A 19,096-nucleotide genomic window follows, 5' to 3' on the forward strand; every position below is an offset into this window, starting at 1 on the left:
CAGTGACAATGACTATAAAAGAAATTTCACCCATGTTTTTTAAAAAGTTTGAAGCTGTGTTTGTTTACACTAAGTTATTATTACTAGAGTAATATTTTCATCAAAAGTGATGGAGAGAAATGTTTCATTTTGTTTTTGTACAAATCATAAAAATAGGCAACATTTTATATCACATTACAATTTCAAACAAAAATTATTTACATCACCATTTTCTTCTTGATATTGTTTAATAAATTTATTTTTATGTGTGCTTAAAGAGAAAAATGAAAATCTACTACTCTGTACAAAGATTGAATTTGTGGCTTTCAGATTATGAGACATATTTAATACACATTCCTTCCCCTTCTATAATCACCTCTCTTGTTCACTAATCATTGTCATCTAATGACCAGATTGGAAAAACTCGGACACATATGTCCATATTATAGTCACCAAGTACTTGTTCTATTAAAAAATGGCAGAATTAATACATTTTTATAAAAAATTGTGTAAGAAAAAATTAGAAAATTTGTTTTTCTATAACAATGACATTTATGTGCAAACAATAAACAATTTGTTATACTCATCAAAATTACTTTTATTAGTCGATTATTGCTATTATACATTTAAAGAACATACATTCTCAGTTTATGGAAGTTATATAATGTAGTAGTGGGCTTGGCATGCTGAGTTCAAGTTCTGCCATGGCTATTGCATCACTTTCACTAATATCTTGAAAAAGGTATGAATTCATGTATCCTCTCTCCAGCTATGGATTAAATAGTAGGGTAGACTAGACTCTGAAACCTTGGTTGTGTAACTAGTTTAGGTGCAGAAAACCTCAGAAATAACATCAGTCTTTCTTGGCTTCTCAGCATTGTTTTTATCATGTTGAATTTATCTTTGTCATTATAGGCAACCAATTTTGCTTTTTAAAAATCAGTTTAATGCAGCACAATTTCTTCATGCATAAACCAATTTATTTTAATATTGATGATCTAATGTTTTCTTCTATAATTATTTAGTATATAAAAAATGTAAATGCCGTTCATTTGCTAAACTCTGCTCAGTGGCATGTTTCCAGTTTGTCGCAGCTGTCGTGCTTTCAATTCCTTGTGTTTTAATGAATAATTATTACGAAAATGATTAAAATGTCGGTTCCCATCAAATCACTTGAATTAAGTGATGTAAAGAATCACTTCAAACCTTGCTGAGAAGCATAACTGACGACAGATTAGCTTCCTGCTTCCGCTAGATTGAATAAATATGCTAGTTTAAAAATTTTTATTTCATAGTAAGACTAAAGTTGTCTTTAGGAAAGTCCACACTTTGAGAAGGTGAGATAAGCCTTACACTAATCTAATCTACCTCTGCTTGAAAGTTGACTTGAAGACCCCTCCCCTTGAGTTGATCTATCAATCCCCCCTCCCGCCCCAAGCAGATTTTATCAATATGCCCGGAAGCTTCCAAGTAATGAAATAACATTGTTTTCACTGTATTATTATTCACTATTCCAGAAACTTTCCAAAAAAGCTTGTCAAATTGTGATTATAGATAGAATGTTGTGCTTTGCAAGCAACTTCAGAGTGGACCAAGATGTATATCCTGTTTCCTGGGTACGTGGTGATCATTGGCAGGAACAGCACATATATTAGATCTAGATCACTGTGACTACTATTGAATTGACTTTATATTTAACACTGGTGCTATCAGATTAGGTTGTCTGAAAATATTGGTTTCCTGAGCTAAAATATACCAAATATTGATTGTTTTTTTATTTTTATTTCTCTTTGCAAAACTCAATCATGTTCTACAGAGTAAAAAATAATTTTTCTTTACAAAACAACCTAACTAAACACCATGAATAAATATTTAAAGATATAAAGAACTTGAAGCATAAAATCTTTTCAAATTACTCGATTCAGCATTAAATAACCCTAAAAGGTTATAAAACAAAAACAACCAAACCTATATCCAAAAATGTTTATTCAGAAATTGAAGATAGTTAATATTCAATCTGGTAGAAGCTGTCATTTTGAATCTCAACCATTTTTAATGCTAGTATGTTTGGCTTATCTTTGATACTAGCCTGGGTGCCTGGCATTGCCCGGGTGTTTTGTTGAGCAAAAAAAAAAAAATAAAAAACAGTAGTAGGCAAGCAGGTTCGAACCCGTGACACGAAGGTGGAAAAGAAAGTGGAGGTGTGTGTAAGGGTGTTGGTTGAGCAAAAAAAAAAAAAAAAAAGTGGTAGTAGGCAGGTAGGCAGGCTGAACCCATACCACAAAGGAGGAAAATGTGAAAAAACGTGATGCGTTAGCTGCTGCGCTCATCACTAAACTGGAATTAATGTAGATTTAAATTAAGGCTAGACAATCAAAAAGAGGTGATGACTTTCGAAAATATCGAAACTGATTACGTATCAGCAGTTTCCCAGCACTTGTGGCAGGGATGTCCAGAAAAGCAATAAAGTTTGATCAATGCGGGAGAAACCTCTTATATCAAACAATTGCTATTCATTGGGACACTCCCTTTTTATAGGGAGCTGGTTTCTCCCTCTCCAACATCTTGGGAAAACAAACAGCCAAAGTTGGGGAAAGAAAAAAAAAAAAAACAGCCTTGCAGCAAATGCTAACTGTGGGATATGTTTGACCTCATTATCATTAAAATCGCGCATTTAAGTTAAATTAAATCACTTTCCTGTTACTCTGCCATGGTGGGCAAGTGGATTACATGTCAGGATTTTTTTCCACCTTTGCCTCAAGGTTCCAGGTTCAATCCTACCTACCTATCAAAACTTTTTTTTTCTTTTACCACACGGGTGATGCTGGGCAGTTTTTTTTGTTTATCCGATTTTTTAAAAGAAGTTTAACATCGTTTTTTTTTTTCTTCTTCTTTTTGTGACCCCCCCCAACACACACATACCTCCAAACACCCGGGCAACACCGGGCATCCCCACTAGTATATATATATATATATATATATATATATAAAAAGCAAAACAAAGACACGGCGATTGAAAAAAAATCCCAAAAATAGCATGTAAAAGTCAAGGAAATTAAAGATAGACGTGACCTCCGTTCGTAACTCGTATATATTATGATTTAGACAGTATATATAAAAAGTTTTAAGGAGTGGCCCGACCGAGCCCCCCCCCCCCTCCTGAAAAAAGCCTTTGGCGGACATACACAAAATATGCACACACACACAAACACATTTTTGCTTTTATATAATAGGTATAGATGACAATGTACTGCCCCTCCTCTCCATGTGATAAAGCAATTTCTTGCACTTTAGAGATGGGTGAATGCCCCTTTATTTCCTATATTTACTCTATTACTAGCTGAATCTTATTTTTGCTTGATAAAAATTTATTCAGATGATATATAAAATTTGCACCCATTCATAAGGATAGATGAAAAGGACTAGTTTAGCATATCACTGTATCTGAAATCACTCAAATATACCATGCCTTTGCAAATTTAATTGAAGTAGCAAGACAGGTACATAGTTACAAATAACATTTCTTTTCCACTCAAACATTTAAAATAATTTTTACTTATAAATTCACTTATTTCTTTCAATTTGAATTATTAGAAACACAAACAATATTTTTTCATTTCTTGTCTTATGCAAATTAATTTATCAACGAGTTAACTCTTGGGATTGTATGTACCAATAAATTATTTTATTCCTAAAAGTCTGATTTCTTTATAATAAATAATAGTTGGGCTGTAAATATATTTATAAAAAAAAATGTTCACAGAAAATAAGGCATTTTTTTCTGATATTTTGACAATATTTTATTCTTGTACTGATTAACTACATTTTTCATCTTTCCAGAGAATGTGAACCATTACTAATCATGCTAATGCATTAGTTTTAAAAGATTACCTTTGGGAGAAAAATACTTTGTCTTAATTGAACAGATTCCTTACTCTAAGATATTTCTCTGCATTTTTTAAATTTTGTGGAAAACCAGTTATTTGTCTTTTGATTAAATTTATTTGGTCAAATTAAAATACTTATATCTGTTTTGTAACAAATGAATATAAATATTTAAAAAAAATAAGCCCAAATATTTCTGAATTCATCAAAAACTATCTCGGTCAACTAATATGTGGTCAGAACTATTTTTAAGACAGTTTGACAGCTTTTTTGCAATCCAAAGTATTGATGAACAGAAATCTGAAGCTTACAGCATTAATACTGGTGTACCTCAAGGATTCATCCTGAGCTCAACTCTCTTCCAGGACCTTCATCAATGATCTCTCAAATAATATTCTATAATCATTTGTCAACATTTATGTAGACGACACTACCATATATGGCAACACTTCAAAGACCAAGATCTTTCTGATTCTTTCTTTTCCAACTTTGAACATGTGGTGCACTGGAGTAAAAAAAATGGCTAGTTAATGCTTTCAAAACCAAACTTCTATCTTCTCACCTGGGGCCCCAATTGAAATGAATGGCTCTAGTCTTGAGGAAGCACCCTACTTTGGCAAACTTCTAGGACTGACTTTCACTCTTGACTTGAAATGGAAGACCTAAAAATAGTTGGATCATTCTACCACTCCAGAAAGTATCTCATTCCCAATGCAATTCTCTATTTATGCAAGAGCCAAATATGTTTTAAGACCGAGTACTGTTGCCACATCTGGGGAGGAGCTTCTCAGAGCACCCTTTCCTGCCTTGACAGGACATAAAACTGTTTTCAAAGGCTCACAGAAGACACGTTGCAAGTCTCTGTTCTATTGTTATTTTCATGGCAATTGCTCAACTGGGCTTCAAACAATGCAAAGACTACAGTCACTTGAACAGTTCACTCAGAAAAAAAAAACTTTTGCGACGCACTATTGTCCCGTTTTCTTTCTTTCCTTCCTCTCTCTCTTCCAGTCAGTGAGTGGGGGGTGTAGCATGGGTGGAGGCGCAGTTCAAACTCAACTCCTTACACAGCTGCTCTACACTCAATTCAACTGCAACTGCCGAAACTTGCTCCTACACACTTTTGCTATAGGAAGGTAATGGGGTGAGTTTGACGAGGACTGAGGTTTCATTCAGCCAATCTAATTTCATAGCGTCAAAATTGAATTTGCCCTGAAACATTATTAGTATCAAAATATTATCAATCTCCAAATCCGCTCAGCTGAAGTTATTTTTCCTTATTTGGTTTGAGTCACCAATCAAACAAATGGAATCAGGATTGTTCAAATAATAAAAAGTTCTAATTCAGCTCTACTTTAACCTGATTACTGATGTAATTTTCGACCATCACAGGTGATTGGGTCAAATTTCCAGATGACTATAACATGGTTGTTTTCAAATCTAAAGTAAATAAGTTCTTGTTTAGCCGTACTTTTAAAAAATCAAACCTTACCCAAGTTCCACGATTATCGATCATCAGTGTTATCTCACAACAATCTACCCGACAATCATTAATCCTTGGCTCTTGGGTTTGGATAATAACCCCCCCCCCCACACACACACACCAAACGTAAAAAAATAATGTATTTAGTCTATTTCAATTAATGTTCTAGAAATTTTATTCTCTTAATAGAAATTACATGTTTTCTCTTTTGTTCTTGTAGATACTTCAACCAATTGATTAATGGCCTTGAATACCTCCACAGTCAACGTATTGCTCACAAAGATATCAAGCCAGGCAACTTGTTACTTACAACAGATGAAACACTTAAAATTTCTGACTTGGGTGTTGCTGAGGTAGTCAATTTTTTTTCTTCTGATTTATAATGTTAGACTGTCTATCTACTTTGAAAATTTATTTTATTTTTCACAAACAAAAGAACTAGAAAAACACTCATCCCAAGACGAGTATAAAAAATATATAGAGCATTTTGAGATACACCTTTGCATACATAGAGATATATAAAAGCTACATATGTATTCTATCCATCCTTTCAGTGATGAAAGGTAATTTGTTTTTGAATAAATAAATGTTATTTATTTAGTAGAAAATTATATCACATTTATTTAATTTTTTTATGGGGTAGTACATAGTTTCAGGATAATGTTCTCTTAAATGGTAAAGTTTACAAAAATGTGTCCAGATTATTCACTATGTTGCCTAGAATATGTATCCCATAATTCACAAATTCTTTAATTTTGGAGTTTATCTCGCACATACACATTATTGACTCTCATGCCTTAAAATTTTATTACATAATATAACCAAAAACTTGATTTAAAGCAGTTTTTTTCTCTATTTTTTTTTTGTAGATAGCTTATTAAAAAAATAATTGAAAGCAGTAGATACAACTTCTAAATAGTAAAGTTTAAAAAAAAAAAATCATGTGCTCATATTAGTCACCATGTTGCCTAAGATATGCATTCCATAGTCATAGTGATGAGTTCTTTAGTTTGGAGGTGAATTCTATTCATAGAAATCTCTCTCTCATATATATAAATTGGGTATGTATGTATGTTATATACAAATGTATATACATGCATAGAAATGAAACATTATTTAGCATTAATGTTTAGTAGAAAAACATTTTTGATAAATCTTTAATATTTAGCATGACTAAAATTTAAATATAAGAGTGATTGCATTCGTAAATATTTATTTGAAAATTAACAAACTATCGATTTTTTTTATGTGACATGGAACTGCATTCAGTGACGAGACCACAATTCAGAAGCTTTAGAGTGTGTGAAGTGACTCTGTTTATTTGCCATTATTCATAATTCAACTCTTAATTTGGGTGATAGTACCTGCCAGAATCCCATCTGTAGATTAAATGTAATCTCTCCTGGGTATCACACGCAATTTCATCTGGTCGTGTACATAAACATGTACATCTTGAATAACTAATTCAACCAAGCACTTAATAAATATTTGAAGATATTGCAAACTTAAAGCATAAAAACTTTACTGAAGTAACTAGATTCAACATTAAATAAGCTGAAAAGTGTTAAACAAACACTATTGTGCAAAGATTTATCATTAATAAAATTGTGACTGTTTCTTGTTGATATAATTTTGATTTTTTATTTACTATTAATCGGTTATTGAAATAAAAATTGTAATAACATAAAATAAAACATTAAAAATCCTATTTAAAATATTTTGATTACAAAATTAAATCCACTAGAATGCATTTTTGTTTTATTTGTAAACAAGTCAGTCATTTTAATCTTTAATTATTAATTGAAAAAAAAAATTTCTTTGTGACCTTTCGAAATTTAAAGGTCAGTTAGTATTTATAGAAAAATTTCTAAGTTTTATAAACTACTAGCAGTCCGCTCGGTGTTTCCCAATTGTAAAATACTCTTAAATGTGATAATTTATGCAGATTTTGTATTTATTATTTTTGAGCCAATTCTCTAGTGATTATTATATTGTATCTAATCGTTAGTAATGATTTCAAAAGTTAAAAAAAAAAAAAAGAAATAACTTTCATGCTACCAGCTAGAATCAATACAAAAACATTCAGCTCTCTAGTAGTATTCATTACCATATGACCTAGGACACATGAATATGAAAACTTAAAAAAAATTAATGCAGTTAAATGTATAACTGTATCTTTGCACATGCATGGAGAATACAAATTAAGTTGACTTACACTTGATAACTTCTAATTTTTCAATTTTGACCCCTTAGCTATTTTGTCTGGCTAAAAAACAAATTGAATTTGTTCCATAGGTCCAAATACCGCCTATATCAAGTTTCAAATTTGTAGACCAAAAATTTACAGTTTGTAGAAACTGTTCTGCACACATAGAGACAAGGTCACTTTTGTGTGTGTATGTGTAATATATATATTTATTTATTTTTGTACCTTTCTAGATGTTGATAGTTATCTTTCTTTAATGTTTTTTTTTTTTTTTTTTTGTGTGTGCCACTTAGGCTGTTGGTTTATTTGCTGAAGATGACACGTGCCATGCAAGCCAAGGATCTCCTGCCTTCCAGCCACCTGAGATTGCTAATGGACTAGAGAGCTATGCTGGCTTCAAGGTGGATGTCTGGTCAGCTGGGGTGACTTTGTATGTGATCCTAATTTTATCCTTTTAATCTTCATATGTTCTTTATTTCTACAAGCTTTCTATTCATTGTTCTCACCTTCTTTTTTTGTGTAGATCATTGTGACTGCTTAATCCAATTTTAATGGGTAATTCATTTAATGACAAATGGAAAAATAATTACAGGGTGGAAGGATAAAATTGTCACCCTAGAAGAGACATTATTCCATTTCCATTTGATGAAAACCGGTTTTCATGAAAACCTGTACCTAGATGTTACATCAGCCAAAATGTGAATGGAGCAATGAAGATGAAAATAGTAGTCCAAATAATTAAAATATAAATTATCAAGCCTCATGTAAAAAAAAAAATTTTGAAGACCTACAAACTTTCAAATTACAGATTTATATAGAATAAAGTACTGAATTAACATTTACTTGATGTATGAACTTTAAAACAGAATCATTTTATACTAGTTAATTTTGTGCATTTCAGTTGAATATTAAAATAATTCACTTTTAATCAATTAGTTATCACTATATATGTCACAGATTGTATTATTTTTTACTTATACATTAATCTAATTATCATGCAACCTATCATTCTTAAAATAATTTTTACTGCCTCTATATTTTTCAGGTATAATATTACGACAGGGCTGTATCCTTTTGAGGGAGACAATATATATAAACTATTTGAAAATATTGGAAAAGGAAAATATGTGATACCAGATAACCTTTGTTCTAACTTAACAGACTTAATACAGGGTAAGTAATTTCTAACCATTTTTTTTAATAATTCATATTCATAAAACATTTGGATTTTTGTTTGTTATTTTTAATAAATATAAATTTTTTTAAAAAATAATTCATATTCATAAAATATTTGTTTGGTTAATAAAACATAGTTTCTACTTAGTTACATTTTCTGTCATCTTTCAGCTGTTTATTATTTTTTTCATAAACATTATCTCTTTCTGTAAAACTATCAGTCCTATCAGCTGGGCATGTTGAATACACTCACTGCTCCTTTGCAGAGCAGTAAGACTTTTTCCTTCCCAATGGAGTCATGTATTGGCTATGGATGGGAAACAGCTAATGATTATGGAATCAACTGGGCCATTAGCTTCAGTTTGACCATTATTTGGTGGTTAGAGAAGCCACAGCTGATCAATCGGTTGGCCACATCAAAATCCTGTCATATATAACCTACACCAAATTTATAACTAACAGCCCATTTTGCTAATTTATCACAGGAACTACAGAGTTCACACAGATTTGAAAAGTCCTTAAATTTTGATTTTTGCCTTGAAAAGGCCTTATTTCTATTATTACCTTAAAAATTCCTTGAAAATAAAGAAAATGTTTTGAAACGCCTTGAAAATTGTATTCTTTATGTCCAGGAAAAATTTGTGTTAAAATATTAAAAATAAAATAGAAATATTTTTGCTTTCATTTATAATCTAATATATAAAAGGCTATATGTCTGTCTGTCTCCATATTTTCAAACTCTATCTCCTCAGAGACTAAAAGTCGCAGAGTGACGCTAGGGGCCTCAAATGATTGGATTTTCTATAGACCATTCTTTTATGTGTCTTTAACCGGTTAAAATAGATTTTAAGGGGCCAAAAATGGGTCAAAATTGAAAATATCGTAATACATTTTGTACATTCATCTTAGTTTATTTTTAATCAATTCATATGTGTGTTATGTTGATATAGTGGTAATGCCACCAGATTTGAATGCTACAATTTTGATTCTTGCTGATGGCACCCAAATACTTTATTTTTTACTTTTGAAATCACGACTCTATAATAATATATAAAAAATCTGGACAAATTGAAATATATTTGAGCGTATTTTACAACCGAGCAAAGCCCCCTTCCTCCCTGCTAGGGTGGGGGGAGTAGTTCGGCTGCCATGAATAAAAATGACAACCTAAATTTTTTTTTGAAAACTTGAATTTTATATGGAGAAAGCTTTGAAAAGTCCTTGAAACTGGACATAAAAAATCTGTATGAACCCTGAAACTACTAATGCCGACTTTCAAATATATGATTGAAAATAGTGGCTGAGTATTAATAAATTTTAAACATAGGAACTTGACATGGATTCTAAGCTCAGACACTTACTTGGATAGCGGAAATGAAGGAATATAGGTGTTTAAAGACCCTCTCCCAAAACAGTTACTTTCCACATAGCAAAGTGAAGGGTTTCTCTCTTTCTATGTCTAAATTTTGAACTCTGAGGTTAATGAACATGGTTGATAAAACAAATAAAAAGCTATCCATCGTCCAAAAGCTGAATAACATTTTTGCTGAGAATTACAGTTTTTAAAAGATAATTCTCTAAATACTTGAACATGGGTGATACTAAAATGCAAAAATTCATCAGTATGTAAAATCAAAATGATCTTAATTGTTAAAGAGTTTCAAAAATTCTATTCTGTAGTAATAGTTCTTTTTAACTTGAAGTCTATTTCGTAAATTGACTTGATGTGTTTGTTATTTAAAAACTGGTATAATGAATGATTTTATACTTTTTTTCTAGGTATGTTAGAATACGATCCTGATCGTAGATTATCCATTCAACAAATTAGAAAACATAGGTATGTAAAATTTTCAGTTGCTTGTAGCAATATATAGATACTAAATTTTATATGGATTGTATTATTTCCACTAATATTTCATCTTGATTGTTATTTTTACAACATTAATTCTTGTATGAACTTGTAGATAATTTTCAAAGCTGAAACACATAGAAATCTTTCATAGAAGAAATATTTATAGTTATTCTTTCGGGAAGAGACAGCATTTAAATCTGTGATTTCATGAGTTTAGTGCTGCAACTTTAAATCACAGATGTGTATGAGTGGTATTTTTAAGTGAAGTATGAAATGGATGATTAACAACTGAAACATTATTTGAACAAAAGCACATTGGCCAGGAGCAAAGTGTAATAGTATCTGTTCTGGTACTGCACTTCATCCTTTTCTGTCCTTGGTTAGTGGAGGAGAAATCTCTCTAGATGAAGGTAATTTTTAGTTTTGTTCTAATTCAGAATACTCTTTTTTTGGGAGTTTGATTTTCCCCACATTAAAAACAGACCTTATATCTCCTAATTCTCTCATGAAGAAGCAAGTAGATAGGGATATGTGAGACTTCAGTCTAGTTTTTCTCTTGTATATACATTGGCAGACATTGTATTGGTATCAGGAGAGAACTTTGATGCTTACTAGAAATATCCTAAAGTTTCTCTGTACTGAGATTTGTCAGGCCAACCTAACATGAGGATACTTTTCCAAGTAATACTTTTACAGGATACTTTTACAAGTAAAACCTGACTACGTATTCAAATAACATAGTATTCGCAGCCCAAATAAGATTCGCTCAGTATGACTTATATTAGGAATAGTGTACCTTCAAGTGATGTTACCTCAATTAAGACCTCTAAGCTGAATACTTCCACAGACTAAATGAATTCTTGTCTTGGAATCCAGTAAGGCAAAGAGACCACAAGAATATATATACTATAACATAGTTAACCGATCAATTGAGGAAAGGAAAGTAATGTTCTCAACTTCTTTACTATAATCACCATTTGAGAGGTAAAGGAGAACTTTAATGGAATATTCAAATATCTATTTATCTCGTATAAAAATTAAGTGTTAGTCCCATGAAGGGGTATTCTTTATTTCTAAGAATTTTGCCTAAAGGAAAAAAAAAAAAAAAATTGGTAAAAATATGTTACAAATTTTTTCTGTTAAAGTAGAATCTCTTTTCTCAATCTTTCTTTTCTGTCTTTAAAAAAAAAGAAAAAAAAAAATTGTCTGTCATCAGTATTCTCTTTAAATTGCATCTGGTGGTAAGCTGTCAGTTTGGGAGCTTTGAGGTGTTACTCCTTAGTTGTGATTACTCTTATGTTTATTCTGACCCTGAGTAGTAGTACCTGTCAGATTAGGGTTAAATAGAATCCATCATTTACAGATTATTTATTTACAAACCATACATCTACAAGCAAACTATTAAATGAATATAACTAAATATTTTTTTTAATAAATGAAAAAACAAGTTTTAACCTTTTTTACTATATTTATTATACCAATTTATAATTTTTTTTAAATAAATAGGATCTCTCTTCTTACCGTAAAAATGTTTGTCAGCTAAATATTCTTTATATGAATAAAACGAATGTTGCTTTTAGAAATTTATATAGAATTGTAACAATTAGATATCTTAAGATAATGCAAAAATTGATAAGAAACAGTACCTCTCTGAGTTGAGAAATTAATTGTGATTTTAAATTTCTATTCCATTAGCCATTCATATCCCTGAGAAACTATATCATTTGTAATAACAGTTTTCTAAATGATGACAATTTCCTTTGAAAACGATTTTTATGCCATGTTATTGCCTCTTGGTATTCCCTCTTGACTCACCTTTATTGAGTTGATTCAAAGTGCTGTTGACCCATTTCACCTGTACCTTTGAATAACCATTTAGTTTTTATTGTAGTGTTGGACTTCATTGCGCATTTAATCGTTTTAATGCTGCTCTTTAGAAGTTTATATTTTATTACTACTTGTTAATTATTTTACATTTTTTTCTTACTCTTAAAAGATAAATTTCATAATAAAAACTATCTTGAAAAAAGAAAACAGATTTCCAATTGCTAACTCTTACAAACTGTTAATCTCTAATAATAAAATATTTATATTTTCATAGATATTTACCAGATTAAGTCAGTTGTTGTATAAGGCCACAATTAGAAAAAAAAATGCTGATACCTTATAAGATAGATCTTCTAAATTTTTGAAGTAAATATTCATTTTAAGAATACGGATCCATATAATAATATCTTTGTATGTACTTTATCACCTTCTATACTTATTTTTACTAACGTAATCATTCAATTGTAAAAGATGAAATGAAAAAAGTAATAGTGAAATATCTGATACCATTGATGCCAAAAATGTAGATTTGACTCATCTTAAAATGAACTGTCCCCAAATTAAATATAATATAGATAAAATTTTAGCAGTTTTATAACTTAAGTAATATACCTTTACTTAAAGGATATTTTGCTATCAATTATTTTACAGTAAAATAGATTGAAATTGTTACAGTAAATAAAATATTTTTACTAGGGAGACACATTTTTTTTTTAATAGTAATAACTGTGATTGATGATTGATTATTTCAAGATAAGTCTCATTAAGAATAAATTCTAGAGAGATGAAGAAAGCAACTGTGGAATTTTTACAAGATCCCACTAGAAAATTCATATTACATTAATCTTGTTCCGGACCTTTTCAGGTTTAAATCTTTACTTGTTTCTTTTTCAGTTGGGTACAAAAGAATCATCCTCGTTCGTGTGAACGTGTATCATTACCGCCTTCTTCAAATGGTGACACCTTGCGTAATATGACTGTCCTTCTTTATCTCGATGTTTTGCACAATGAACATGCGAATAGTGATGATGAGGAGGAAGAAGACGAAGAAGTTGATTTCATGGTTGATGCTGAAGGTACACTTTTTTTCTTAATATTTCAATTTCATATTTTCATCCACACGTGAAGAATTGGAACAAACTCCTTACTGTGGTTTTGTGCTTAGTGTTTTTGAAATAGTTGATTTGATGACATTCGAAAGTGTTGTATTGGTTTCATCTGTAGATCTGGTTTTTATGTAGTATTTTATCAACAGTAGAATTCAAGATTGCAAAGTCAAAAGGTATATAGTTTAATTCTTAGGATTTCTAAAATTCTGATTTTGACTCTAACAATTCCAAAATATCTGACTCTGACTTATTTTAAAATCTTCCAATATTCATACTGTCTTTTAATTTCTTGAAGATTAAAAATAATTTTCGATTGTAAGCATTCTTACAAGACAGACTCCTTCTAAAACCCCTTCCTCTCCAACTTTAAAAAGTTAATTATTTTTAGACTTTAAAATTAAGTTTCAATTAAGATTAACAATGTGGAAATACATATTTTTGGTCTCAATGTTTGTCAGAAAAGATTTGTCTTTATTTTCTGATTTTTAAAAAATTTTTTATGTTTCTGATTTTTTCAAAATTCGTATGTTAGTGTTTCATTAAGTTATATGATCATGAATGTAGGAAACTGTGCCAGATTTTGGTGGCAAGATCCATAGCATTTTAGTAGTTAGATAGATGATAGACATTGTAAAATAGCTGTCTTTTATTTTGAAAGTCCATGTTATAAAAGTCATTTAAAATTATTGCATGGAGACGAGCAAGATCCACAAAGTTTTTTTTAATATTATATAGATTGTAATGTCTAATATTTACTATACTACTTGATTAAAACTGGAAATATGATAATCAGAAAAGAGTTTGACATTTTAGAAAATTGTCTATTAACAAAGTCTGAAGATATTTTTAGAAAAACAATCTCAGAAAAAAATAATAATTTTGACAATTTTTGCAAATTCTGATTTTTGTCATATCTATGGTTGTCTGTTTTTCTTTAACCTCTTTTCTTTCACTTTTTTTAATTACTCATCCAAAACAATGTAGTTTATTTGTTTAATTATCTCTTTTTTATTTGAGTAAGTTAAGTTGAGAATATTTTTTTAAAGTATAAAATGTATTATCAATACACACACACACGTATATAGAATCGCAGAGAAAAATCTAAGTTTATTTTTTTAACTTTGCCAGAAACTATTTCATTTAAATTTCTCACAGCAATAGTTTTGTAAAGTGAAATTTACTTTTAAATAAAATCATTTACATTCATTAGAAAAAGTTATGTTCCTTAGTATCTATATTAATTTGGAATTTTGAATACAATTAAAAAATAAACAAATGAAAAAGTTTTTTTATATTTTGAAAATAGTAACTAAAATACACAATTGCTTGAAACCAAAAATGATTTGTATTTATAAAAAAATAAAATGAGACTTATTACACTGCATGAAGAATTAAGTTTTCTAGACTCATAGAAAACGAAAAATTATCAACAAATGAAATGCTTTGGGTTAGTAAATTTGGTTGTCCTGTATTCGCTATATCAAAAAAAATAAAAAATATGGAAAAATGTTAATATACATACTCATGACAGAATGAAAAGATCATATTCCAAAAATTATGTAAATTGATCAAGTAGTATTTTAAGTGATTAATGGGAAATTCTAGGCATTACAAGGCTGATCTCACAAATTTTAATTATCGTGGCGTTATCTGCCCTTGTTTTTTCAAGATGGTAATGCAAGATGGTCCCCTTTTAGTTTAAAATTTTTTATTTTCTTAGTTAAAAAAAATAAAACTAGTTTATCAATTAACATAATTTTCGGAATATGACATTTTTGTTTTGTTACAAGTATGTAGATCATACAGATTAAAAAGAATTTTGTTTTTTAATATAGGATAAATTCCTGATAAGAACCGTAAATTTAGTTTCAGAGATAGTGTGCAAATATTTTGGGTTTGTTAAAAAAAAAAAAAATGTTTTGAATACATATCTCGTAAATACTCAGGATAATTAGAGAAGAGGTTAACAAGTATAATATACGTTTTAATCATGTTGACACACCGGTTTTTGTTAGATCACCAAAGTTAAGCAATATTGAGCCTGGTCAGTACCAGATGAGTGACCAATTTGGGAATTCCAGGCACTGTATATAAGAGGATATGGACATCTCCCTGCAAGAGTTGCAAAACCTTAATGTCATCATCTCCCTAAACGGGGATATACGTGCAACTGGGGACCATCTGGCATCAATTGAAATGGATGGCTCTCGATTAGGGGAAGCTCGTTGTTTTGATAAGCTTTTGGGCTTGACCTTTACTCCTGACCTGAAATGGAACACGTACATCAAGTCTATTGTCAAAGTCGCTGGAAAAATGGTAGGATCCTTCTACCGCTCCAGAAAATATCTCACTGCTGATGCAATTCTCTATCTATATAAAAGCCAAGTACGTCCAAGGATGGAGTACTGTTGTCACATCTGGGCAGGAGCTGCTAAAAACAGCCTATCCTGCCTTGACAGAATACAAAATAGACTTTGTGGCTTAGTGGGGGTGGGGGTGACCTTTTCTCTTCCCTGCAACCTCTCTCCCACAGGAGAGATGTTGCGAGCCTGTCTTTGTTTTATCATTACTTCCATGGCAAATGCTTGTCTGAGCTCCAATCTCTGGTCCCCCCCTCGCCAATCTTTCACGAAAAGCACTCGTCTAGCTGAAACCACTGTCAATAATTTTTCCCACTCTTTATCTGTGCCAAAACAAAAACATAGATTCCATGAACAAAGCTTCTTTCTTAGAAGTGCATGCCTGTGGAACTCTGTTCCGTCTGCCCGTTTCCCACTTGACTACAACCTGGATGTCTTCAAGTCCAACATAAACAAATTCCTGATGAACTGCCCCCTTAAGTAAGACGCTTATCAAATCTCAACACTAACGTACTGTACACGCAATAACCCTTATCCCCGAGTGGCTTCCGGGCCTTGATAAGTGGTGACCACCTTGTAAAAAAAAAAAACACTTGTGAATTTCATACTCCAATGAAACTTCCTAAACCCACATAGGGTTAGTGGCGTTTCCAATTTTTTTTTTTTCTTTTTACCAATGAAAACACTTTATTTTAGTAATATGATAATTATTATCCCTAGTTGTATGGCTATTAGGCTTGTTCTAGGTATCACCTTGGTTTATAGTCATTTATATTAAAATATTTTATGGATAAAGTTATGCTTTATTTATTTATTAAAACATTACTTATTAAAACAGAAATTAAGATGGATTTTAGACTACCTGTGCACTTTAGACTAGATAAGCACTTGTTCAAAATAATCATGTGTCCATTATATAACTGAATACATGTATGTATAGTGTGTTTACATGTGTTTGAGTTATCTCAAACCAATGATCATTTATTTTTCTCCTCCTGTTTTGTTAACAGATGTCCCAAAGAAGGAGGAAGTAGTGAAGGAAGATGTTGGCAAGGGCTCCAAAAAGAAACGGAAGGGCAAAGTGCGCCGCTTTACATTTAGTTCTTGTAAACAGTCATGACACTCAATGGATATTGTTATGGGAACAGTATCATCCGACTTTGATAAGCCGACCATCTTGGGGGTCACTACTACCCTGAAACTTGGTGGCTAGCTGATCAGCTTTGAAAAAAAAAATGTTGGTAAAAAGGGACAAGCCTTAAACTTGACAACAATCTGATGACTGTGCATCAACAACAATTGGTTTGTTCTAATAATGCGGGAATTCTCTTTAAAAAGAAATGTGGTTTTGTTTTCAGCTGTGTTTATAACTTACAGCAGAGTTTGACATACTAATAAGTGTGTATGTATGTATATATATATATCTAAATCAATGAATATAGTTATATTAGTTGCTATATTTATAAGGAGAGGCAGTACTGAATATCTAATTAAAGCATTATATATATATGTATACAAACACATGCAAAACACTTTGTCATTGGTTTATGTTTGCATATAGATCTATGCTTGCATACGAGCAGTAACTGTTTGATTACTAAAGGAAGAAACACTATTCAGCATTTACGAATAAAACCTACACATATGCATTGGTATATTCTTGTGTTTGCACTTGCATAATTGTGAATCTGCTTGCAACTAGTCACAAATTTTACTTTATGCACAAACACTTGGGAAATATCTTTTTTTTTTTTTTTAAAACCTGTTATAAATACATAAAGGCACAAATGTGACATACACACTATATTTAGTTTACACACAGTCGTGTCACTTCAAACTCCTTGGAAGGTATTTAAGCGCTCTTACTTGATCAGATTTTCAAGTAAAATCAAGAAAAATGGTAATGCATTTTGTCTGTGTTTTAAATGGTACAATTTTTTTGCAATTTTATAATGTTCTTCGGCTTACCGACATCTTGTGAAATAAATGTGTGATCTAAAATCAAATCAGATTTTTTTTAGCCATTCAAGAAACTAACTTGAACGTTCCATGATATCTATACAAGCAGATATGAAGGTGGTATTATAAGCTGCTATCAACCAAACTGTACAATGTTTCAAAACAAGTTTTTATGATTAAATATGTAAATGCTATTTATTTCTTACAATGCTGGCAAGCCTAAGAATATAACATTTTTAATGATTTTTGCAATTTGGTAATATCTGAAATAGATTATTTTTTTATATTGGATATAAAACTAATGTTTAACTTGCTATCCTCAATGTATTACCTGAGATTTCAATTTTTTGCTGATTCTCCCAATTAAAGAATCCTGTTTTGTCTGAAACCAATTGTGATTACTCAGCTCTCTTGTCACTGTGGTAGCTAAAGACACTAACCAATGTTTGTAGCTGTCACCACGTCTCTTTTTTGGATTGCCTACCAACTTGACTATAATAACACATGTACCCTGCTGAAGTTCAGGGAATCTTTGTAAAATAAAAAAAATGGAAGCACAATTTTGCAATTTACATTTTGAAGAATTACAAATTGATACAAAATACAAAGAAAAAATATGAATATACTGAAATGGCCAACTGTAGAATCTGATTGGATGCATACTTTTCTTTGTCTGCCATGACAATAGTCACCAAAACATTTTTAATGCTCCCCCTTCCCCAACTGTATATTGACATTTTTATCCTATTCAAATGATAGCTTTTGTTTCAATTTTTATTTGAAAGCATTAATTTTTTGTACATTTTTTTTTTTTTAAGGAAAAAGTTAAAATATTTTTGTCCAAAAGTGAGTCAAAAAGATTTAAATTCTATTTTCTCCCTTAATCTTTCAACTGCTTTTGAAAATATTTCTTTGATATTTGATGATGGAGGAAAATGTACTGATCTGTTATTCGTGTGTATGATTCTTATGTCAAGTTTTCTTCATTTCTAAAACCAAAATGCCTGTTATTATTTAACTGTACCTTGCAGTTTCACTCCCATACAAAAACAAAATAAATGAACAATATCATAAACCCTTTTATTTTACTCTAATATCTACAAATTTCTTAAAACCTAATTTCTTGGTGATAAACTAATGATTAAAATTAAATTGTATAATGTTTGTATTTTTATTTTGAATTTAAAATTTATATTTTAAGTGCAAAGACCCCATTGTTTTTTTTTTTTACATGGAACTTGACATCTATAAGTAATTGTT

The 19,096-nt window shown here is 30.6% G+C and overlaps 1 protein-coding gene across 2 annotated transcripts in view; it reads left to right on the forward strand.

The window, feature by feature from the left end:
• Positions 1-18,911, forward strand: part of LOC145256060 (serine/threonine-protein kinase STK11-like) — a 96,281-nt gene extending 77,370 nt beyond the window's left edge. Inside the window, exons 4-9 of one of the 2 annotated variants that reach the window (XM_080114648.1) lie at positions 5,568-5,703; positions 7,847-7,983; positions 8,599-8,726; positions 10,509-10,566; positions 13,303-13,484; positions 16,888-18,911. In XM_080114648.1, the coding sequence (XP_079970774.1) occupies positions 5,568-5,703; positions 7,847-7,983; positions 8,599-8,726; positions 10,509-10,566; positions 13,303-13,484; positions 16,888-16,997 (751 nt within the window). In that variant the 3' untranslated portion in view covers positions 16,998-18,911. The remainder of the gene's footprint in view (positions 1-5,567; positions 5,704-7,846; positions 7,984-8,598; positions 8,727-10,508; positions 10,567-13,302; positions 13,485-16,887) is intronic. The other variant, XM_080114652.1, reaches the window with a different exon arrangement.
• Positions 18,912-19,096: the final 185 nt, after the last annotated feature.

Source organism: Euprymna scolopes, chromosome 3 (genome assembly GCF_053919585.1).
Source record: "Euprymna scolopes isolate OS-2025 chromosome 3, ASM5391958v1, whole genome shotgun sequence".
Classification (NCBI taxonomy): domain Eukaryota; kingdom Metazoa; phylum Mollusca; class Cephalopoda; order Sepiida; family Sepiolidae; genus Euprymna; species Euprymna scolopes.